Consider the following 26,580-nt stretch of genomic DNA (forward strand, 5'->3'; position numbering starts at 1 on the left):
TTCAACTGAAGAAAAGCATAAAAAATCATCATTTTTTATGGATGATGACCATATATAATTTTATTTTTGAAACTTTCCATTTTATCACTTGTAGAAATTATATTTTCTTTACGACCTTGCATACTCGAATTTAAAACATTTAGTTTTTGAAAAATATCAGCAAGGTAAGCTAATTTAGCACACCACATTTGATCATCAATTTTATTTGCATAATTATTTATGTTTTCAGCTTCAAAAAAAATTTGTAATTGATTTTGGAGTTCCAATACACGATTTAATATTTTACCTCTTGAAAGCCAACGTATTTCGGTATGAAACAACAAAGTAGTGTGTTCTGTACCGATATTTTTACACAATTCTTCAAATTTTCTACATTTTACTGGTCGTTTTTTAATATAGTTAATCATTTCAACGACAGTTTTGAGAACATCACTTAATTCTCCCCCATCCGAACTTTTTACCATAAGAGCTTTACGGTGTAAAAAACAATGAATTGTTATTAAATTAGGGTTTTTATTTTTTGCGAGAGTCAAAAATCTGGTCAAATCGACCAGTCATCGCCGCTGCACCATCTGTGCAAATTGAAATGCAGTTCGACCATATATTATTTACTTTGAAATAATTATTAACAGCATTGAAATTATCGATTCCAGTAATTGTAGTTTGTAATTCACGGCAAAATAAAAATTGTTCAATTATTTCTTTTCCATTGAAAAATCGTATGAAAGAAATTAATTGAGATTTACCAGAAACATCGGTACTTTCATCAAATTGTAATGCGAATTCTTTATCTTTTTGTAATAACTCATTTACATTTTTTACAATATCCTCCGACATTGTTATTATTCATCGACGAACAGTATAATTTGACAATGATATATTTGACATTTGTTCAGCTGCTTCTATACCAAACATTAAATCAACAATTTCTTTACAAGTTGGTAAAATCAATTCTTCTCCGATGGTAAGTGGTTTTTTTTTCTTTGCAATTAACTCAGAAATTTTAAAAGAACATAAAAGAGATTTATCTGATATTTTTAAACGTTTTTCCATAAACGTTGAATTTTTTTTTTTTGTTATGACCATAAACGCATAAAATAGTCAGAACTTTTTTTACCAACATGACTATGACTTTGCTCTAAATGTCTTTTTAATTTATTTGGTACCATTGACTCGTTTGATAAATTTACGCCACATACAATACACTGAGGTATTTGATTATTATCATCACCAATAAACGTAAATCCAAAATTTAAATAGTTGTCGTTATACTTACGACGTTTTACTGTTGTTTCGTCATTAATTTTTGACGAAGACGGTAACGGTAAATTAGTGAGGCTATCAGTGCTCATGTTAACCGAAGTTGAAACTTTTTTAATTATAAATTTGTCCATAATTAATATACCTTTTTTAATATAAAATGTATTAGAAAATACGAAAATACAACGAAATTACACAGACACAACGCGCACAACACGGTGATTACGATTGAGAATAGTGAGAACGTGCTTATTTACGTACCTACCTTAAGGTGACCATACGTCCCGTTTTGAACGGAACAGTCCCGTTTTTTGAATCTCTGTCCCGTTGTCCCCTGGGAAATCTTCGGGACGCTAAATGTTCCGTTTTCAAAAAGTAGACAAAAAAAATAACGAAAATAAATGTTCGTTGACGAAATATCGTTTTTATTATATCTTATTTCTTATGTGTGCGTGTGTGTTTGACGTTATTGACCGTGAATGGCATCTAGATAAGATAACGAGACAACAGTAAAATATAAAAATAACTTCTGTCGCGACGTATTATTGTATCAACATGAATTAATCTAATGTATTATATAATGCTGTGATATCAGCTCTAAAACAAAATTACCAAAATATTTCCTATGAGTATTGACCTTATTGTTACTGTTACACTGTTACAGTATTAGTAGTATTAGTATTACAGTAACCATCAACTGTTTTGGATGCTCTTGATTATAATTATATTGTGTGGTACCTATTTTAAATCGTATAAGTGTATTAAGTAATATAACTATTAAATAAGTTGTGCTGTGTTCTTGTGCATTTATATATTCAAGATGGGGACCTATCGATTCCGCCAATGTAGCATCGATTCCGCCAGTATCGACTCCGCCAGTTCAGGTAGTCTAAAAACAACCTATCGATTCCGCCACCTACCAATTTCTACCTCGACCTGGCAACTGCTGCTGTCAACCTGTTTCTGTTATAATAATAATAATAATATATCTAAAAAATAATTCTAAAAAATATTAATTAAAAATTAATAATCAGTATAATAATTAATACAGTACAATATATATATATAATAATACAATTAATTTTGTCAAATATAGTTTTAAGTTATACAATGATATTTTCATAGTATGATGGATTTTACAATATTATTTTTTATAATGGGATGATGCCAAACTAATGAAATGTGAGCGGTTAATTTTTTTAGCCTCTTAATCTTTTAATAAATTTTTCATTTTGATAAATAACTAAGTCATTTTCTCGTTCACCAGCTACGATTTCGAAATTCATTATTGCGAAGTATAATGACACGATGATAAATTGAGACTAACCACATTAGCGTAGGACATTACTATTAGTCGTTTTTCACATCATTACAAGTTAGATTATCATCAATTGGCGATAACAATTTTATACAGGTATTTCATATAATATTTATAATACCTATAGCTATGTAAGTAAAATAAAACTAAAATGTCCGGGAAGATTATTTTTCCCTGGCGGAATCGATAGGTCGTTTTTAGACTGCCTGCACTGGCGGAATCGATGCTGGCGGAATCGATAAGCCTTGTACCCAAGTATAAAAAGGTCTGGCGGAATCGATGAAACCCCATTCAAGATACCGAAACGTAAGTGTATATTTAATAAAACTCTCCAAGAGAAATATCCATTTATAAAATTAAGAGGCATTTGCCCATCTGATGTACTGTGTGAAAAATGTTCTACACAATTTTCTGTATCACACGGGGGTGGGAGTGATGTAGAACAACATTTAAGATCTGAAAAACATAAAAATGCTGACCGTGCTGCAGCAGCAAGCCATCCTTTGCAGAGATATTTCAAAAATGTTAACATGCTGACTTCTAAAGATCTTGAAATTGCAGCAGCAGAAGGAGTTTGGGCTTATCATACCGTTCAAGAAAATCACAGCTTTCGATCAAACGATTGTGCATCCAAACTAATCCAATCGTGTTTTGACTCGAAATTTAGATGTGCGCGTACAAAAACAGAGGCAATAATAAAAAACGTATTTGCGCCGAAAGCAATATCCGATTTGAAAAAGCACCTCACTGCTGCTATCATACTTGGGTATCTATTTCAACTGATGCATCAAATCATGGATCACAAAAAATGTTTCCTATTCTTGTACGATATTTTTTACCATATGAAGGCGTGCAAGTCAAAATTTTGGAGTTTAAAGAGTTATTCGGCGAAAACTCAGATACTATTGTATCTTACGTTGCCGATGTGCTGAGAGAGCTTAATATTTTAACCAAAATTGTAGCTTTCTGCGGAGATAATACGAATTGCAACTTTGGCGGTTCAGAAAGAAGAGGAAAGAATAACGTGTACGCCAAATTAAATCAAATTACGGGTAGATCATTAATAGGAATTGGATGTGTCGCCCACGTGATTCACAACGCCATCAAATGTGCTACAGATTGCTTGCCATTTGATATAGAATGTATAATTGTTAAAATTTATTCGTTTTTCTACATTTACACGGTGCGAGAGGAAGCCTTAAAACAATTTTGCGAGGCAGCTGGAACTGAGTACCAGAAATTGCTGGGCTATAGTAAGACCAGATGGCTCGCATTAATGCCGGCCATCGAAAGAGTTTTGCAGTTATATGTACCACTGAAAAAGTATTTCTCCAACAGTTTTAAAAAATTTCTTTGAGTGTCCTACCTCCGGGTTGTGGCTTTTTTTCGTACACAGTCAGTCGGTGACTTTTCATACAGCAGTATTAAGGATTGAAGGTCAGAATATTTCAGCGATTGAAGCTACCAAAGTAATCAATGAGTTACGAGCAAATTTAGAAGAAAAACTAAATTCTATATTTCTACCTTATTCTGTCCGTCGATTACTCTCTGACTTGCAAAAAAAAGGAGAGGTTCAAGAAGACTACGTGAAATCAATTGCTTCGGATTTCTATAAAACAACTACTGAATATCTTCAGCAGTGGACTTCGTACAATCAGTCTGAATTGCGGATATTTCAATGGGTCGATTTGAGGAAAGTCCTAACGTGGGAAGAAGTACAGAAGTCAATGGATGTGCTAATTGAAAAAGGTTTAATCGGTTCTGAGCAGGACACTGAGGCATTTGATGAATTTACACTTGTTTCATCGTATGTATCAGATAAAAAAGCGGAAGAATGGAATTCAGATTCTTCGAATAAATATGCGGAGCATCGTTGGATACAAGTGTTTCAGTACTTCCGAGACAACAATTTAAACCACACCATTTTTCGAAAAATTGTTGAGTATGTTCTTTGCTTGCCTGCTACGAATGCACCAGTCGAACGAATTTTTTCATTAATGAACAATTTATGGACGGCCGAAAAAATACAGCTTCAAGTATCAAGTTTAAAAGCAATGTTGCTAACAAAAGTGAACTTTAAAATGTCTTGTACAGAATTTTACTCGTTCCTGAAGTCATCGCCAGATTTATTAAAACAAATTTGTTCAAACGAAAAATATACAAGTATTTAATTTTGTAATTATTACACGAAAACATTTTATTTACAATAAGTTAGGTAGTAAGTTTAATAAGTTAATTTAATTTGTTTGTCCTTTAAAAACATAAGTACCACAGAAATTTGCTAATAATATTATTAAATTAAAAATATTTGTTTGTAACAAATAATTATGATTTTTTTTTTTTGTCCCGTTTTGATTAAAAAAATTTATGGTCACTTTAACCTACCTACACATAATGCCAATTTACTATTTATCAGTTATGATTACTTCATAATCATTGGGAGGTAAAAATATCTTCATAATAGTTTTTCTTATCTCTGGGTTTTCCTAGGTTTTCATAATTCATAATTTGTTCGGCGATACACGCTGTATTAATATGTGACACACTAGTGTGTCGCGACACACCGGTTGAGAACCACGGTATTAGAAGGGTACCACAATTATCACTTTTTTTCTTAACCTAATATTTAATATTTTCTCAAGGAATATTCTTTCATAGGCTTCGACCTTTTTTCAGTATCACGTCCACGGGGTACCCAACACCAAAAATAAAACTGTATACGTTTGACTTCGGCGCCACTGGATACAACCACCGATTCCTCTATGAAAACCAAGTTCATATACCGATTTCGGGTGCTCGTGAAAAATCGGATTTTCTTCGCCGGCCCCGATGAAAACCCAAACGTCATGTGTTAACAAGGTGTAAAAAACTGTTTCTTAACCAAGACCAAGATTTAAATGTATCATGAAACGAGCTCACTAAACATAATTTTTTTTTTTTTTATTATTCATTTGTATTTACCGAGCATAAAATACTTCGTTTTTTTTTATATTTCTTGTTTATTTGCGAATCGTTTTAAATAGTCGTGTGATGAACGCATTACGATAATTGCGTTACGTACATAATATAACTATGGTTTTATTTGTCGTTTCTAGGACAGAGGACTTGTAGTATTTGCATGTTTATTTTGCACAGTCACAAAAACAGGAGAGTACGGAACGAATACGTTTCACGCTTTCACAAAGCTTGTCTTGAAATCGTATTTTGCATACAAATACGTACTTCGATTTTTTTTGTAAATTTAGGGCATATGTCTTTAATTTTATTCTTCTATAATCATATTTAAATGATTTATCATAGTGTCGATACCTATTTTTCCGTCGACGTTTTTATTTCATCTAATTGGTACATGACCAAAGTATTGTTGATTTAATTAATCGTTTGCAGACGCATGTTTATCCTAGATATTCACGTCTTGAGGCTCGTCGATTAGATTCATTTTATTTGTAAACAGTTAACACGTTGTCTACATCGTACGATTTCTGATAAGACGTTAACGGTTCCATAAACGATACCAAAAAATTTCATTGCACTGACTTTTGTCAATTGTTGGTCGTTAATAATTTAATATTTTGTTAATCTAGTCTTGATTCTGCCTTCTGAATGTGTGCATGTATGTATTCGTAATTTGTGCCAACGTTTCATTTTTGTGTACAGTTTCAACATTAAAAAAAAAAAGTAAGATAAACAGTTTTTAATTTTAATTCGATATGGATGTGTTCTCGACCGACGGTTAAATACTATATTGTAAGTATTGTGACGTTAAATTAGAAAGTGAAAACTTATGTAACCATAAGTAACCATTTAAATGTCTTATACATTTTTTTTTAAACATTTTTTCAAATAAATCAAAAATAAGAGCATATGATTTGTGCATATCATAGGGTTTTTACGTGCATCGGTGCTTGCTTATTCAGTGCTTTTTTAGAGCTACAAGTCCTCTGTCCTAGTCATTACTAATTTGGGAGCCGTCGAAATATTGCGAAAACGCAATGAAAGAGCTGAGATAGGAAAAAGTTTGCACTAACCCGACCCAATGCTAATCGCAAAGTTAACCCGTCGAATTCGATTGGGTGCCTCTTTTGAATTTCAACTCGTTTACACCTACGGTGTTTTCCCTGATTTTGGTACACGACACTACACCAACAATCTCAAGGTGCAAGGCAACCGTTTTCGGAACACGTAATCCATACATGTCAAGTTACAAGAGGTATTGGAATGTCGGTTGACACTACGTAGTCGCACTCACGAGAAAACGCTTGTAAACCGATGGTAAAACGCATTGGACGCGTGCTTTATGATTTATTAAAAAATAAAATCAAAACGACCTCAAAGGTTCAAAACAGCTCTAAAGCACAAGTGTATATGTATGGGTTATGCGAATATTTTGTACACGAGCCTGTGTGCCGGAGAAGGAAAACGTAGTAGTACAACCCTACACACTTCCACGGTCGAAAGTTTAAGTTTTAAACAGCGAAAAAAATCTGACGTGGTTAAATTACATCCACGTGTACTATTGCTACTCATACATCTACGTTAAGGTGCAGTATCGAATCGGTAAGTACATTTAAACAAACAACAACAAAAATTATTTATTTTTTTATTATTTTTTTTTTATTTTTTCAAACAATTTTAGAGTTTTTTTTTTCATTTTAAAATTTTATAAATTATGGATATAACATAAAAATAGTAGATGATAATATAATTTTTTTCTATCCTTAACATAATAATATTATATATAAGAATAATCAATAATCCATTGCAATTTTTTTTTCTTTTAACAATTTTTTTTTTTATTTTTTTTTTATACATAATTAATAAAGTAAACCATATGGGGTAAATAAATGGGAAAGGAGAAAGAAATAGAGGAGGAAAAAATAAGGTAACGGTCAAGCCCCATGCGCTGGCTGAGCTAAATAGGGTTTACAATATATAATATATTAATATGGTTAATAATAATAATAATAATAATCATAATAATAATAATAATAATAATAATAATAGTAATAAGTAATAACATTATTGCATGCAAAACGCAAGAAAAAAAAATACTGTTGAGACTAATAATATTTCATACAAACACATAATTCAAATAAATTTTGTGTGCACGACGGAATTATTAAAATAATAATAAAAAAAAAAAAAAAATACAATACTAATTCATAATACAAACTAAAACAAGTAGAAATTGGTAATGTTTTTTTTTGTTTATCTGTAAATAATTGTACATCATGAATATATAAATTATACAATTAATGAAAGAAAAAATAATAATTATAATAATGATAATAAATTAAACACTAACAAAAACAACAAAGAAATAAATGGTTCTAAATTTTTCAAATTTATAATTTTTGGAATTAATTTAAGGTAATTTGGGTTGGGGTTACTTATTTTTTTAAATTTTTTTTTTTTAATCTAAATGTGTACATCACTAAATATATTTCATTTTGAATATCATAATATAATAAATCGATTACATTTTAAGGCAATATAACTCAGACTTTGATTGTGTTTTTTTTTAATTTTGTGTATATATATATATATATTTGTCTAAAAAAAATTATACAGTCTAATAGTTAGACTGTTATTAAATAATTTAAAATTATTCATGTTTATATTTAATCATGACCAAAATATTACATTTCCAGTCACAATTCAGAACATAGGGCGATTGACAAAATTTGTTGGTCACATCCACTAATAAGTAGAAGACAATATTCACAAATTTATTGAAAAAAAATCTCTAAATCTCGTATAGATACATGAAGTATATATAATAATATAGTCACTACAAAATTATCTAGGCACCAAAATGTTTATAAAATAATATATATATATATATATTATATTATATTTAACTTATTATTTTTTCTGCGATTGTTTATTATTTATACTTGATAATAACTCACAAAGCTCATTCTAAAATTATATAATTCTTAGATAAAAGTTAATTAGTAAGGAGGAAGTATTAACATTTATACATGTTACAATAAATGAAACACATTCAAAGAGTTATATGAACAAGTATATATTAACAAAAAATTATTTATCGCTCTGTCTTTTAAGTGACCAAGAACATTAAAAAGACAAAATTTGACAACACAGGTCGTCAACCCCACCAATGTCCCAGATAAGTCTTTTATACTTCTTTCATTTTAGAAAAACTAAAAACAAAAACAAATTACATATTATAATAATAAAACATTGGTGTCATTTTGTACATATTTGGCTACTACATACATTTTATCTTTCTCCATTCAACGGTAACTCTTAAAATTAACAAAAAAGATTACTATTTTCTTTTATTGTTTAGAATGTTTAACCGAGCACTAGAAAAGCGTCACGGATATAACAATCATGTATATTTAACTAAGCGAGGAATGACTTCCTACATATACACAAATATATGTGTACTGTACAAATACAATGCATACATATATTGTTTCTTTTAAATACACAATTCTTTTTTATTTATACATTTTTTTTTTTTTTGTTTCACATGCAAAAAAAAAACTATTAATAATTGTCGTTTTTAATATACAACATACTTAATGAGACGTTATAACTTATAAAAATATACATATATGTATCATATAAAGATGCATAATTATTATTTTTTTTATTTTTTTTTTTTAATTTTATTATTTAAAGAATAAGTGAATAAGTCATCTACTTTAATGTCATCAAAAAATTATTATTACAAGATAAATAATATATAATTATGTAGGTATATACGTAGTTCATAAAAATAATATTAATAATCGTATATATTTAAAATCCCATGTTAAATACCCAAACCATAATTTGTTTTTTCAGACAGTTATATAAGTCTTGCTCAGGACCAAATTTTAATTAATACATTTTCAAAAATTATTTATATATTATACACTTATAAATGTACATATAGTTAAAACTTTTTATTTTTTGTAAAAATATAACAATTCATCTTTTAACGTTAAAAGAAAAAAAAAAAAACAGAAAATATTCAAGAGAACTAGAAGTTGCTGTACATGAGTTATGTACAGAGAAATAATATTTATATAAACCACATACAGCAGTTTAAATATGTTTCACGAAACAGAAATTATTAATTCCTCGTCATAATGAAGCCCAAGACGATGATGAAATGCTACAAGACTGTACGATGTGAATTTTTATAGAGTTGTGTATAATGACTTAGCTTCCGAGGTGATCATCTAATATCATGGAAGGTAATTTTTGATGTTGAACTCACATCTCATGCGGGAAATGGCAATACGAGCATAAAATGTGAGATCATGACCGGAACTATGTAGTGTCAAGGGTCCGCAGTGTCGGTCCATCTCAACGAAGAATTCTATAAAATAATAAGAAAACCGGGAGAACGCTGATGAATAAGTACTCATTGCTAATATTCAAAATAGATTATAAATTTCTAAATCTTACGTGTGTGTTTGCCACGCATAACCAACAAGTCAGCACGTTGCCACATCTCATGTGCAGCGGCCAAATGACAGTAAAGTATATGCTCTGAATGCATGGCATTGTGCACGACTATTGGAACGCCAATCACACCAGTAGCAGCTCCGGACGAGGCAACTCCACCACTAGGCGTAATGCTACTACTGCAGTACCCCGACGAATGGCTCTCCACAGAGCTGGCCGGTGATGGTGATGGTGAAATGGGACTCGAACCCACATTCTGGCCAAACATTTTAGTTAGAGCCATACACAAATACCTCAGACAAAAATGCTTACCTTGAGGAAATGTTGCTGAACAGTCTTGAAATTTTGCCTATTTTGGTACACAAGTAGTTTAAACAACTTTAACCGCAAGAAGCTTAGACACCTCATCCTGTAACACGGGAGAGGAAAAATAATATTAAAAATCTATTTCGAATAGAAGAAAATAAAGGAAATTAGTTGAACAATTTAAATATTAACTTATTACAATTAACAATAATATAATATAACATTTGTTTACCAAAGTATTAAAAGCCTGTTGTCTCTTTCTGGATTGTCAGCCATTTCGAATAACTCATCAAGCTCTTCATGATCACAGTCTGCTCGGTAATTATAAATCTTAGACCAAATAACTCTGCGGAAAATATACATGTAAACGATACAGGAAAAATAATGTGGAGAAAATATAAATAAACGTTTAACAATACTAACTTAATTAGATCTATGGTATCGTTATAGATCTTGAGAATCCCTCTCTCCCGGGTCCCATCGTTTTCCATCAGATGGCCACTGAGTACAAAACATAGTATACCATCCAAGTATTTCATTTCTTGAGTGATGGGATCAGGCTCGTACTCTGCTAATTTGGTTAATGCTTGAGCCTCTTTAAGCGGAACTTCTTGGTGCATACTGAACAAAAAAAGACAAACAAAATTGTAAGAATATATGTTAATTTTTTTTTTAGAAACGGTAGCGGACTCACTTATTTTCAGGATACAAGTCCGTTACAAAGTATGAGAAAAATCCTTTCCTCGGAGGATACTGGTGGTGCATGGACTGCATGCGCCAAGATGGTTGTCTGGGAGGAGGTTGTACGGGAACTTCGTGCATACGGTCCACCAAGATATCGTTTATTAATCCATCACTCTGTTCCAAAACATCGAATTATTATTAATTATTTTAAACGGGAAACTGAAAATAAAATATCAGTAGGTACAATGGAGAGAGGAGGGCACACACAAATACTGCGCGTGACAGAACGTAGCATTGCAGCTGTTGCAGTTATATGATAAAACAGTGTTTCTGACCCAAATGGAATATTATTCTTTTTCATTATTTTTATATTTTAATTACTGAACAATATAAAGACGGTATTACATTTAAAGAGGCAACATTTGTATTTACCAAGTTTAATGCGTAAAATCTTAATTTAATGTTTTGTGCTTTCGTGATTTTGACACTATAAGATCGATATTTTATGAATAATTTTATAAAGCAACTAAATACACTTCAGTATTTCACCTATCAGAAATTAAAAAATTATTGTTTTTGATTATTTGAATAGCATATACTAAAATAATTGATAGAATAAATTAATTAAAAAATTAAATATATTTCGACAGTAATGATCAATGTACAACTATATTATTATTACTAACCATATTATTATCAGTGTATTTTGGTTTCATAAAATAACGCAGTGCACAATAACTTGAGCATTTACGTAAAATAATTTTCATGTTTTTCAATACTTATTTTAAACCTTGACCTAGTTAAACACTTGTTTTAGTTATTGTTTTCTGTAAGTTTAGTTTTATCAACTCTTCTTAAAACATCCTATTATATTATTATGTATGCTGCAATTCGAGTACGATGATAGCTTGACTAAAAAGAATGCTCATATTCCACCGAAACAATTTTAAATATAGGCATAAAAAAATTAATTTCTGATAATGACAAACACGTGAATCACTTAAAAAGTAAGTTATAAAAAGTTAGAAAGATGGAACTCAATTTTAATGAAATTGGGTAACGTCTCACATTAAAAATTTAATTGACCGATAATGGTACCTTTCAAACTCAACAATAAACAGTTGAGTCAATTAAATGGACTGTATGATTGATTTATCAAGTGGTTTTTAAATTAATAGCTTTTAAACCAATAAAACATTGATAAACATATTTAGTCAGGAAAAAAATGAATATCAAAAAGCTAACCTAACTGCGAGATGAAGAGTAATCTATATTAGAATAATTTGAATACGAAATAATGTTCAAGCTTGTTGTTCTTATATTATAAATCGCATAGAAACAGAGAATCAGATATTAATGTTAAAAGTAAAGTGCCAACAAAAAATCTGTGTATATTTAATTTTAGTCGATCAATTTCAACAAAAATATCAAGTTGACAGTACGACTATAATTTTTAATAATTTAATAATTTAATAATTTTTAATCAACCAAACAACAAAAAACGTACAGCGAAAATTGGCAAAAATATTCTCACGTCGCTAACTTTTGCTTTACCTGAGCTAACAAAAAAGAAACGGCTTTTGAAATGAATACAGATAAAATATGATAAAATAAATCACAAATATGTGTTTAATAGTGCTACTTAAAATAGCTTTGTAAACTACACTTATATTTTAATATAATTAAATTAAATTTCATAGTTTAATCATTTTTATCTATATTGTTTAAAAAATATTTTGTATTTGCGATCAAGGTATTTTTCTTTGCGGTGGCGTATTGGCCATTGTGTTTTGCCTTAGATCCATTAAAATATAAATAATCGCTGATTGTAATCAAAAAAACAACGATTAATGAATTACAAATAACATTACGGCTAAATGGCAAGAATCGTTAATATAAACTGATTTTCCATAAAATAATATTGATCTTATAGCACACTTTAAATTTACGATCGTTCAACAACATATAATAAACATTTATATCAACTTGTTGAACCAACCGTACCAATATAACGTGTTAGCTTATAAACGTACTATTTGTGTCAACAAAATACTGAATGAGGTCCAACGAGCTAATTAACGTAATTCGAAGAATACATTCAAAGTGACTATGATAAACATGACGCGTAATGTGTGGTCGTCTCGTGACACCATTATTTTATCGAAACATATTTATAATAATAATTTACCCTCGTCGCAGCATATCGTGCAAGCGTGGAAGACGTGGTCGAATTGTGAAACTTTCGTCTTTTGGTCGCATTAGGAGAGTATTGATCCAGCTCAAGTGAACGTTTATACCGAGGGTCCATTATTTGAACCGTGGTGGTACTATAAGGAAGGAACGGTGGTGGACCGCCATCTTCATCTTCCGATGATTCTTCATAAGGACCATGCATAATACCGCTAGTGGCGGTAGGGCGTTGCAGGTAAGACATGGTGCTAATTTTAAAAGATTAATAATTAATAAAAAACAAAAATGCAATTATATTTTCAAAAAAACTGATAAATACACATGCACGCGCGCGCGCACACACACCACACACACACATGTATATAATAAATTAAGAAAATTACTTATGCTCTAGGGGTTTGACTTTAGCTTCTGGTATGACTGCACACACAGACAACGGTGGTTTACGCCATATGTTACCGCTATCCACCATACCTTTAGTATAGCTGTCGGATGCGGGCTGTTGCAGTAGCGGCTGTGTAGGTGGAGCTACATTGGCAGGAGATTCAGTTGATTTGGATTTTTCCGTTCCCGAAACGGATTGTGATGGGCTGCTTTTGTGATGGTGTTTATGGTGCCTATGTTTATGCTTTTTTTCTTCTTGCCTGGTGTTGGCCAAATCAGCACATGTTCTTAGCTCTTCAGATCTTGCCGGTTTTAATAAATACTGAAATTTAGTGGGTAACTTGCTTAATGGTATTCTACAAATCAAAGATGATTTCGAAGTCTTTGGACATTCAGATTCTTTGGGCATAGGAGGAATGACTGGTACAGGTGATATTACACGCTCATTATCATTGCGCATCGCTTCATTGTTATCAATAATGATTACACCCCCTTTACCACCTTTACCACCCTTGGATTTTCCACCGCTCTTGGCACCACCTTCTTCACGACGAGTTATGAAAAGTTTTCTCAGCGTATCATTCTTCTTCTTATCTTGTACTTTAATCCCTTCAACATCGAGTTTAGGCGGACTTTCAGTAGTTGTAGACATGGGTGGTGGTCTGCATTCTACATCTGATGAGTCTGAATCTACACTACTTGAAATCGAACGAGTTGGACGTAAAGCAGCACTAACACGGGCCACGGGCTTCTGCGGTTGGTTCTTTTCCCAGGAAGGCGTTTTCTTTAGTGAATGCGAAGACTTCTTTTCTGAATCTTTCTTACGATTTTTACGACTACTATCAGTCCATTCTTCTGATTCACTACTAGCCAATATCACTTTAGACTTTTTTCCAGGTGGTCGTCCTCTTCGTTTTTCACTGATCTTCACAGGTTTATGGGGTTCGTCATCATCCTCGGAATCTGATGAAATTAATGGTTTTGACTTAATTTTTGATGGTGGTGGAGGTTTGGGCATGCTAGTAGGACCCTTCTTCCGACCCCTCTTTTTCTTAGCTGGTTCCTCAACTGGATCATCTTTTTTAATTAAAACAGGAGGTGGTTTTCTTTCTACTGATTTAGCAGATTTTTCAAACGATTTCTTGAGATCCTTTTTCTCATTCTTTGCTAAAGTTGAGTATTTTTTATGTAAGTCAGTTATTGGTTTAGACGATGTACGTGAACGGCTACTATATGACGAATCACTATCACAACTGCTTTCACAAGCCTTTTTCTTTTTATCGTCTTCGTCTTCTGAAGATGAAGTAGATGAAGATGAAGAAGATGAAGAATCAGATTGACTCTTTTGCTTATCACTATGGTTTGAGTCTGAGTCTGACATTTCAGATAATAGTTCAACAACCTCAGATCGTTGAATTGCAAAGTTTGGACTAGATTTGGGATCAGTCATCCCGACAGATTCCTCCTATAAAATAAAAGCATTTAATTTATTAATATTTATTATAACATAAATTAATAATAACAGAAACAAATGAAAGATAAACGTTATAAAAATAATCTATTTTTCATAATTATTAATTGTTGCAATTGATTGAGTAATTGTTTTTTTTTGAGTAATTTTTTTTTTTTTTTTATAAATAGCTAATATAGAAAAACAATTACAACTAAAATGCTATAAATGTATATTATAGTTCATAAGAATAATATACCTATTAAATAACAACTTGAGTTGCTCATAAAATGATTAAAATTATAAATTATTATTATTATTAAGTAGTATACATTTTATCTACGAAGGCCAATTAATAGATAAACCAAACATTTAAAACACATAAAAAAGAAACATTAATAATCAACAAAGTTTCTATTAATTATAATCAACGATTAATAATTTTGTAATGTTGAAACCAAAATTTAACATTATGTGTAAAATGTACATTATATTTAATTGGGTATGATAAAAGAAAATATAATATAAATAGTATTATAATAATTTCAAAACGAAAACCTATTAATTATAAAAATTATTATGTTTTGTGTTAATAAATACATTATATTATAATGTTGGTAACTATTATTTTGATTATAACAAGTTATTACCCACATAACACAAATACAACTAATGGATGTATAATAGATATGATTTATAGATATCCATAACATCCTTTAGATATGACTGTAAATCTATTAGATATCTACTAAATATCCAATTGGCCGCTTTTTTATTATTTGATGGATATCCATAAAAAATCAGAAATTATTGAATTAAAACATCCATTAGATATTCATTAAAGTAGAATACAAATTGGGAAAAATGTTTAATAGAATTAATTTATTATTTTACATTTAAAAAATATTTAAGTATTTGTAACTGTAGTAAAAACTAAAAACTAATCAATTAAATTATTCATTAATTCTACTAATTGCCAAATATCTATGTCTAATGGACATCCATAAAAATCTACTGTGGCTTATCTACCAGTTACTTTCTATGAATATCTAATATATATCTAATGGATGAGTTGTGTTATGTGGGTAGGAATTTCATAACTTTACATTTATTATAATTCAAATACATTTTAACACTAACAATGTAATTGTTTTTGTAATTATTTATCACTTCGAGCATTTTCAAATGTCCACAATTTGTTGTGTCATAACCGTTATTGAATTTAATCATTAATTTCACAAAAATTGCAATAAAAATAACTATTTTATAATAGAAGAGTGAAATAATAATAATAATGTAAATAGTTTATAGAAATAATGATGAGCTCAGAGAGGTGTATCTTCTATCCTAACCTTCTTATCAACATACGCATATATACATTTATCACCGAAGGTTCATATTCGAATTGCATTCACATTGAATGTTGAATAAATAGCATAGAAGTTTGTGTGTGTGTGTGTGTGTGTGTGTGTGTGTGTGTGTGTGTGTGTTGTGTGTAATTGATGATGAAAATGCAACCGTAGAACAATGGTCTATACCAACGTTTCCTAACCTGAGGGGGTCGCGAACCACTAGATAAGGAACCGTATCCGTTAGAAATAATTAAATGCTGATGTAGAAAAAGAACCTCTTATTTACATTAAAAATTTAAATTAAACGTAACCGTAATGGTAAAAATTAAAAAGTTAGTTAAATTTCATTCCGTTCATCTAACGATTCGAAAACTCGTATTTTTGTTTCGTTAACGGTTAGGTTAAGCGATAAATGGATAAAAGCTTCAATTAGTTTTAACGGAGAGAGTAGTCGTGAGGTGACCGATTTTATTTTTTATCTGTTCTGGGGGACGTGACAACGTTGAAAAGGTCAAAAAAAACGCTGGTGTACACGGTAGGTAGTAACACGTGATCGTGAAAAACGCATAAACATTATGATACATTAGATATCGCGCGGCAAACGGAAGGGATGACGGCGCATCCTGTTTTGGATCTCGAAGAATCTAATAAACCGCGGTTACGGGACCAATGGATTTCAGCCTGTTACCCTAATAATAAGCCGGCAAGATCCATAATTCGGGTAACAGGGCGCAAAACGTCAGGACAGTACACATCACGCGGTATCGCATACGTTGCGTTACGCAGCGCACTAGGTACACATTATTATTGGCGCGTGACATTCGTGTAAACGCTCACCTGTTGAGACGTCCGGGTCGTGTTGTTGGTGTCGGGCGTGCTCTTCTTCAAGAAGTTCTTCAGGTACCACCGGGGCTGTTGTTCCTCCTCCTGTTCCTCTTGCGGGCGAGGGGGCGACACGGCCGGCGGGTTGTCTTTCTTCTCGTCGTTGCTCTCGCTATCGCTGCAACTGCTGTCCGTACTGCTGTCCTTCTCACCTTCCTCGCTGGACGAGCTGTCTTCGTCCACGGACATGTCACTACTGGTCTTATCAGCCCTACGCGCACACAAACACAGAATGACGCGGCGGTTACACACTTTTACCGTGTTATCAGGAGACCGGTTGGGCGACACGCAGCGCAGTGCAATCGCAGTGCAGTGCGCGCGCGAGCGAGAAGAAGGCATCAGGGTTACTTACTTGGCGGAACTGCAGTTTGCCGCGTCCGATGAAATAACGTTGGTCGACGTGGAGGAACTCCGTCGGTTCTTGTCGGTCGGCGGCGACAGTGCCAACTGTTGCGACTCCTGCGCGGAAGACAACATCGGGCGTTATTACATTTTACGTTTCATTTAACGCATGAAGATGAATAAGAAAAAAAAGTATAAATGTCGACCTACCTGGAGCAGTGGTTGTTGTGGTTGTGGTATTATGTTGGACCCTCTGACGGACGGTTTGACCATGTACCTGCGGCGCATACAAAAAACAGTACGTTAACAACACTCACATGTATGAGCACGTAGTATTGTGTGGGCTGTACGTACTACCACAATAGTACGGACGGTACGATAAGGTGGAGGCGAGTGAATCGGAGATAAAACCGATACAGGCATAATGTGTATGTTATTGTATAATGTGTACGTGACGTGTAGTACACGATGACGAATATTTGGGAACGGTCTTACGACGTTATTATCGTAAGAATAAACGGTGGCGCCGTCTAGAGGAGGAAGGGGTATAAGGACCATAGACATACGATTGTACATACACAGTCTTCCGAGGAAAATTGAAAATTTTTACGTAACACGCACAGAAGTTAAACGAAAATTGTAACTACATAGTTTTAGCATTGTTTACAGAACCTCTACATTGTATGCCATTAAGTCCGAAAGATAGAAATATCACGTCTTAAAATTAACATCTGTTTCAAACGCCTACGAAATCCATATCGTTCAGAAACTGAAACCTGAAATTAACTGACAAGTCTAGTTTTGATGTTGAACGGGACACGTTTCCATTTCAGGAACGTAAACACAGTTACAAAAGGACACCCGTCTTGCGTACGTTTTAAGAACTCGATTTAAGACATGATATTTTTAGCATTTACACTCTCTACACTTTGGATGTTATACGTACATTGTAGATATACAATGATGTACAACAAAAACAATCGCGTAGATAAACGTATCATTTGGACTTCTGTGCGTTCTTACAAGACGTCCCGTTCTTCCGCAAGGTCATTGCGTATGGACCGAACAATATTCACCCTCCCCCTACCCCTCCAATACGGTGGAAAAAGCATAATACTCACGATGCGAACAGCGAATGGTTGTATGGTCCAGACGGTTTGGCATCCATGGGCACGGCGGCGACTGCAGCGGTCGCGTTGGAGGCACCGTCGGGCGACATGCCGTGCAAGGAAGAAGACCCCGGCAGGTTCCTGTGCACGGGTTCGGCGAAAAGCGGTTTTGGCTCGCCGAGCATTTTCTTCAGGCTCTCCGACGCGTCTGGAACGGAAGCATAACGTTTGAGAACTGACGCGCAATAAAATATATGCTACGCTGCTGGTACAATGACGGCCGGCTGCGACGGCGACGAACATATGAATCACACGACGCGACCCTACTGCTACCACCACCACCACCACCGCCATTACCAACTACCACTGTAGACCATATATATATGTGTATATGTGTGTGTGTGTGTGTGTGTGTGTAGTGAGCACCGCGACCCCGTTGTGTGCAGCATGAACTGTAAACGGGTGAGATCGAGAAAAGAGTCGGAGAGTGAGAGTGAACGGGAGAGCAGACCGCCGAGGCGGAGAGGGAGACGTGAAAAGAATATCGAAAATAGGGATCGATTATTACGTCGTGGGGTGAGCAGTGTATATACGCGTATACACGCGTGTATACCTAAATCACAAGGGTGAACCGGTGCTACCCCGCTAGATTTGAGTGCACCGCGTGAGAGAATTACGCGGGAACGCGTTAGTTTATATTATTATTGTTATTATTACCTGTTGGTCGTTGCGGCGCGTTTTCTATTAGACTGTTGTGCATGCATAATGTTAAACGAGAAAACGAAACACGAAAAAACTAATAGAATAAAAAAAAACAGGCATCTGGTTTTGTTCTTTTTTTTTTTTTACTCTCTTTTTCAACAACAGCTGCAATGTTTTGGCCGTCTACGAGACGCGCACAACACTACACACCCCTCTACCATTCCTCAACTGCCCTAGCGCGCAATTAATCCGGACGTGCAGGTTTCGAAAAGATTACAAAAAGAAAAAAAACTGATGGCAAACTTAAAACATACCGTGCGCGCTTCGTTACATGAATTCCGACGATTGTTGTACGCGCACGGGTGGGTATAGTTGCAAGTGTTCGCAGAAACGATAATACTAACATTTGTGCACGTGCGACCGCAAATTCGAATAATCAGAATCTGTATACAATATTACTATTCAATGCGTTACACCCATATAGATGTTAACGTTTATCGTTTTGATCGAAACTTCGATAGACGGTAAATGGTTATCGAATTAGATCGTGTTTTAGTTAGGTCATTTTTTTCGATCCGAATAATTAATATGTTGTTCACATATCGTGGGTCATAGGTATACAATGTAGGTGCTTATTACCATACAAGGTACACAATACGACGGAATCGATCGATCAGAAAATCCCAATTCGTAAAATCCAAAGTATAGGTGCAACGGTATGAATAACAGGTCGATTGCGACTTCCATTCATTTTTTCAGAAAACGACATTTTTTTTTTTGTAAATTTTTGTTGAATCCACGAGTATAAAAATTAGATCAATAACAATTAATAATAACAATATATAGTAATAAATAACAAGGAAAAATGAAATTATACACTGAGATCGAGTAACTGTGCAGACATATTGTATGCAATTTAATGGATATTCCGTATTAAAAAACTCTATGTACCGCATTCGTAGAATTTGGTAAAAAAATATAATACAATTTTAAAATCAAAGTTATTACTATTAATTTATTAATATAATAAATAAAGAAAGTGTATAATACACATACATGTAAAATTAAAATATATTTTCGCTTAGTGACAACCTTTTTTTTTTTTTTATGTCAATCGTGACAACTTAGAAAAACTCAGAAGTCGATTAAAAGTCTATAAAAAATTGGCCACCCCTGACCTATAGTATACACTTATATAATCTCTTGGTTAGGGTAATTTATTAATAATATTACGGGTCCGGTTAATAATGGATAGACCCCGTCTTCACTAATACACACACGCACAATAATATCGGTTGGGTAAGGTTTTTATGATCAAATTGAATGTGCTTAAACGCCATTCGCTGGCAGCACGGAGGTCTATGATCATATCGCTTATGCGGAAAGGTCGTCGAGTTAGGCCAAAGGAGCAGACACACGAAACATACACAAAAACGGTATAGGACACCACCAAACCATGTAACATAATAATGGATTAGATCGATTAACTTTAATTCTCTCCCCCGACTATTTTTCAATGCAAAATATTTTATATCGATTATTTCGACAATCGTGGTCGGTTCTTTACATAATAAATATTTATGTATATGATGAGTGCGTCAACGTGTGGTAACCTAAGCATATATCGAAAACGATTTAAATTCTCTGGTATAAAATACACAGTATTAAATCATAAAATAATTCATCATATCACACACACACACACACATATGCACGTGTACAGTATACGTACCACTTAGTGCGAGTTGTCAATACAGTATTTAAGTTAAAATAAAATACTTTTATAAGAAAACACGTGCATGTGGTATATTTCTCAGTACGTCAATGTATGCGTAATCGTTGTTCGGTACACTTATCACACAAACACAAGCGCCGTCAATGGTCTCTATCAAAAAGAGCATTTAACCGATAACCACTCCAGTTAGAAAACTTCCAAAACTTCCAACAGTTCTATTATTATTTTATCGCGTGCATGCTATTGCATTTAAATAAGTCACTGCAATCAAATTAATTGAGTTTTCAAGGACTAAATTAATAATAATGTATTATAAAGTAATAATAAAGTATGTATTATACGAATTTCAGACTAAATTTAATGTTTAAATATTGAAATAATTTCGATAAGGATAAAAAACATCAAGACCTTGAAAAATAAATAAATACTTACGTCATTTTTACGACACACGGTAAATATTAACATCAGATCAACCAATAACATGATGTAATACCATAATTGTATAGATCCCAGTTTTAAGAGGTTTACTTTTTAGTTAGACAAAGAATACATTATCAACGAGCATTGGCACACGCGCAATTATGTGTTTTTTTCTTTTTTACCCACCGACCGAAATAATAACACAAATGATCTCGAATACAGCAGCGAAATAAAATGTGAGAAATTATTATGTTTAATGCAAGGAAAATGGCGAATGGTGATCGCATGCAACTATTTTGGCAACTAGTTCTTTTGCATAAAGATAACTATTTTAAGAGTTCGAATGCGGAAAAACTACACTTGACGACGCCCAATTAAGGCTAATGCAGTGTCAATTTATGTGTTACAAAATCGACCATATCTCGATCCCAACTACTTCTCAAGGGTCGGCCGTCATCAGGCTAAGTACTTGTGCACGTCTCAGGCGATCTCGTGGTGCGCAGCTGTTGGTGGCGTCGGTGGCAATTAACAGAGTACGTGTAATGGGTACATAACATACAAGTATGTATATACTGTACATTATATATTTATTGTTTATATAATATCTCATTATATGCCCATATACAATATATAGAAATACGTACACATCAATGCCGAGTCTTCGAGAAAAGGTTGCGGCGGTGGAGGCGTTTTATTCAGTGCAGGGTTATATATAAATCACCGTACACCAACCGCATATCCGTACGGAACGGCGAGCGGTGAAATGCACGAGCATCGATGAAAACGAAAATAATCTCCGTCGAGTGTCTAAATAATACATCCGACGTATATCGGTGGCGTTGAAAAGCGAAACGGGACGAAACACGGTCGAATACGGTTAAGTACTTGGATAAAAAAAAAATTAAAAAAAAAAGGAGCGGACGGGTAGGGGTGGTAAAGGGAAGCCGAAGAGTTACAATTATATTATCGTATTACCTACGGGGTGGTTATTTTTCGACGTTACGCGGAACGGAGGAAAGTCACGTGCAGGGGGGTAGTAACCATTCCGATAAAGCATCCGCCCCTCGCGGCCGCGCCGCCGCACACGACTATACGCGGAACACACGTGGCGCCGACGTCCGCCGTCGATATTTTACTACTCCGTGTGCACGCAGAACGTTCGGTCTGTACACAGTATGCCGTGTACGTATATACATAATATATTTTATACCCGTTACGCGTAGTAGTAATAGTAGTAGTAGTAGTAGTAGTAGTAGTAGTAGTAGTAGTAGTAGTAAATTGAAGTAAGCACGCGCGTCTGTGTGCAATAATAGTATAGTACGCGTACTTTGTATGCGACCCCTAGCGACTAAGTATCATTCGGCTGAGGCAATATTGTCCCAGTAAGGGGTGATGACGGTGGTGGTGGTGAAGAAGTAAGGTTTTTTTTATTTTATCACAGCGACGTATTTTTTCGGGGAAAAAGAAAATTTAAATATTTCAACGATAGCAACTATACGACCCAGCCACTATTATAGCCAACTACATAAACTGTATATAAACAACGTCAACTTAGCGATATTTACTTTTTGTGATATCTTTAAAAAAAAAATGATCCGTGAAAATTACTGTCGATTGTTTGTAAATTAAATTACAGTCGACCGGATTGGCGACGACGATTTTATTACACACTATGCGACAGAAGTTTTTTTTTTTGTTGATACGTATACGAACCTCTATACGTGCGTGTGTATATATATTATACGTATATGTGTACATCATGATATAATTAAACAACAACGTTGTTTGCAAACGGCAAATAGTAATTGGTTTCGTATATTGAAATCAATAATCACAAACGGACAAAGTTCATCAGGAGTTATATATTTTATTATACATGTAAATTTATATTATGCACATAAATCAAGGGATCTCTTCTCCAGCAGTATGTTTATTCACACCCGCTAAAACGCTGCTGCTAAATAGATCATATATTATATACATATATGGATACATAGGAAAACACCCACCTATCCTCAAAATCTTGCTTGAACGTGACTGATTTATTTACTTTTTTCTAGATTTATTATTTTCTCTTCTCTTTCTCGCGATCTACAAATTTAGCTACCACGCTCCGTCATATATACCATCGACCCTTATCAGCTGAAGCAGACGTGTGTTTTTAAACTACCCGGAAGGAAAAAATCCCCAAAAACGTGAAGGCCAACAGAAAAGAGTTTTTGAAATTTAATAGAATAATAAATCACAATAATAACACGCGTGCAGTGAAGACAAGACGATGGTGGTGGCATGAATAGGATCTGACACGTTGATTAGAAAATCGACTAAAGTAGCGAAGAGGACATGAATACAATACGCGTATATATGTGTCACGATGTTAATAATAATAATGTATACCACGGATAGAGGAAAAAGATAAAAGACGTGCGTAAACACGTTGGTACGAAATTCGAGTGTTCGGTAAAATGTAATTAAGTTAGGCGGAACGATGTGGCGCAGTGACCACGATGGTATCAATAATGTCGGCTAACGCGAAAATGCGTCAGGTAGGTCAACGCGGTAACGATAAAATGCTGAACTGGAGGTAGGAGAAAGGGGTGGGGAGGGGGGTCGGAGCGGACATGGACACCCGACCTCGCAAAACACGCGTCTTATGGGTGTGTATTTATAGAACGAGCATATGTGTTTACCGTGGTAATAATGAAAAAATAAATAAACCGTTCGGCCGCATGAGCCAAAAACTTATGGAAAAAAAAATTTACCATGGGCATCGTCACCGATTGTTATAGAGCGGCAAATATTTATAATATACAAGTCTTATTCATTCGGAAAAGTAAAACGTTCTTATCGCCGTCGAACATGCCATGTGATTATCGGCGACAAGCACTTGTGTGTACGCCAAAAGGTTAATGTTTGCACAGCGCGCGCGAGCGCGGTGGCGGACTACAGACGGTCTTAAATACCATTATTGCAGCGTGGCGACTGAAAATTAAAACGAAAACGCACAAAACTATGTGTACGAACGAGTGTGTTCTCCAAAGAGGATATATGTTGGAATGAGAAGTATCCCGGGGCCTACGGAAGTGGGATTTACGAGGCCAGTAAATAAACGCATGCACTCTTGGGACACCCGTAAAATAAACGCTGCAGTTTATTAATTGTAATGAATTATGTTGTCTTACTCGTTATAAATATACGTTTGTAAATTATCATCCGTATCGATTTCGTCGTAAATCGAAATGTTTAGTAAACGTAAGACGCGTGTAAAGGTAGGTACTAGGTGAATATACTAGTCAGAATATGAATTTAATTGTTGCAAAAGGGCAAATTAATAAATATAAACGTACACGTCAGTTGATATTATAACGACAATGTTTAACAAGTCGTAATGCGACCATGCGAAGCAAAAAGTCGACAGGTCTTAAGTTATACGCGTGCAATAAATTCTAACGAAGTGCAGTGTAGTAATAATAATAACAATAAAAATCGATCTACTTTTGTACTATTTAATACCTGAGGCGGCCGTGATGACGGGGCAGTAATTTTCGAATTATCCATTTGTATTTTATATTCGTTCGAAACAATAGAGTTTTTTTATACGATTACACATGAAGAGTTAAAAGTAAGCATACGGGAAACGTGCATAATAATCAAAATTATGCCACAGAATTATAATATAATATAGTCTATTATTGTTATAATGCGCCGTGTACACACGCAAAATGTTAACCCGGTGTTTAAGGACTAATGAGACGGTGTTGGTGCGAGAGGGGAATTCGGGACGCGTGCGTATAGATGGCACTGCCGGTAGTACCAGGAACCGATAATGGTAATTAGGTAATGTAGGAATCGCTCTTCGCGCGTTACCCCTTCCCGTTCACAGGGTAGACGACCATAACAACATGTTTGCACTTGGCTTACCTTTGGGGCTCATCCTTTGTTGCGGTTCCACCTTCCCGTCTGCGGTGTATTTGGAGTCAACGATCGTGACCCTCGGTGTTTCGGCAATGTCCGACACGAGTGGAAGCCCGACGGTCATTTCCTGCAACATAAGAAGGAAACGCAAAATCGTATATAAAACAACACGAAGACTATAATAGGCAAATCAATAAAAGGATAAAAAAATAAAACTCACGTTTAGAATGTCTTCGATCGTGCTGGGCGTATTGGTATCGTTTGAGTTATGACTCTAAAAAAAAAAATAATACAAATATTTAATATAAATATTTAGCGTTTTTCTAAAAGCAGTGCGAGTGAAAATCGATTTACATTCTTTACATTTGGTATGGCAAGATTGGGCTTGTGTGTAGGCCTATGATGCGAAGAATGGCTACTTCTCATGCTGCCGCTTGTCGATCGGCTCATCGATGAATATGGTGGCGGCTTCATTTCACCCGGTTTCAAAAAGTTACTGTTCCTGTAAAGCGAAATACATTTATATTGAACATCGTTGGTTTATCTTTTGAATTACGATTATTGAATAAATAACTCTACGTTATAATCTATAGAATATATAATATGGCATAAAATTGACCTTGTTATAGCTATTATTCGACTCTGCGGTAAACGCAAACGTATTTTTAGTTTTAGGAACAATAACAATGACAAATTTCAGGCCATGGTAGGGATAATGTATGTTATATAAATTACAAACTCAAATAGACGCGTTATAAACAACAACGACGCGATGATAAATAACTTCATAATATGTGACCTGAATTTTAAATTATACAGACGATTGAATAATAGCTCATTCACACAAAAAACGTAGCCTAACCGTAGTAATTACTTTTTATCTTACCTATACACATAAAGGTCCTTAAATTTCAAACAAGAGCCTCTGAAATGAGACACAATAATTGTGTAGCAAGGAAAACGGCCGAATGATTACGAGTAAACTTTTTAGACAAAACCAAGCGATAATTTCAAACATATAACCTTAACAAAGATGTTTTTTCATTTATTAAAATTTAAACGTTTCTATCAAATTTTTATTTTATGACGATTTTAAATATATC

At 33.8% G+C, this 26,580-nt stretch overlaps 1 protein-coding gene across 6 annotated transcripts in view; it reads right to left on the minus strand.

Annotated features, from left to right (window-relative positions):
• Window positions 1-9,506: 9,506 nt before the first annotated feature.
• LOC112681712 (AF4/FMR2 family member 4-like) overlaps window positions 9,507-26,580 on the minus strand; it is a 155,179-nt gene continuing 138,105 nt past the window's right edge. For 2 of the 6 annotated variants that reach the window (XM_025551997.1, XM_025551999.1), the window contains exons 4-18: window positions 25,832-25,979; window positions 25,698-25,751; window positions 25,484-25,604; window positions 18,718-18,913; window positions 17,807-17,873; window positions 17,607-17,713; window positions 17,210-17,465; window positions 13,570-15,035; window positions 13,185-13,434; window positions 11,007-11,170; window positions 10,736-10,933; window positions 10,545-10,658; window positions 10,319-10,415; window positions 10,007-10,262; window positions 9,507-9,917 (exon numbers count right to left, since the gene is read on the minus strand). In XM_025551997.1, the coding sequence (XP_025407782.1) occupies window positions 9,784-9,917; window positions 10,007-10,262; window positions 10,319-10,415; window positions 10,545-10,658; window positions 10,736-10,933; window positions 11,007-11,170; window positions 13,185-13,434; window positions 13,570-15,035; window positions 17,210-17,465; window positions 17,607-17,713; window positions 17,807-17,873; window positions 18,718-18,913; window positions 25,484-25,604; window positions 25,698-25,751; window positions 25,832-25,979 (3,628 nt within the window). In that variant the 3' untranslated portion in view covers window positions 9,507-9,783. The remainder of the gene's footprint in view (window positions 9,918-10,006; window positions 10,263-10,318; window positions 10,416-10,544; window positions 10,659-10,735; window positions 10,934-11,006; window positions 11,171-13,184; window positions 13,435-13,569; window positions 15,036-17,209; window positions 17,466-17,606; window positions 17,714-17,806; window positions 17,874-18,717; window positions 18,914-25,483; window positions 25,605-25,697; window positions 25,752-25,831; window positions 25,980-26,580) is intronic. The other 4 variants (XM_025551998.1, XM_025552001.1, XM_025552002.1 and 1 more) reach the window with 4 other exon arrangements.

Source organism: Sipha flava, unplaced genomic scaffold (genome assembly GCF_003268045.1).
Source record: "Sipha flava isolate LNK unplaced genomic scaffold, YSA_version1 195_pilon_pilon, whole genome shotgun sequence".
NCBI lineage: Eukaryota > Metazoa > Arthropoda > Insecta > Hemiptera > Aphididae > Sipha > Sipha flava.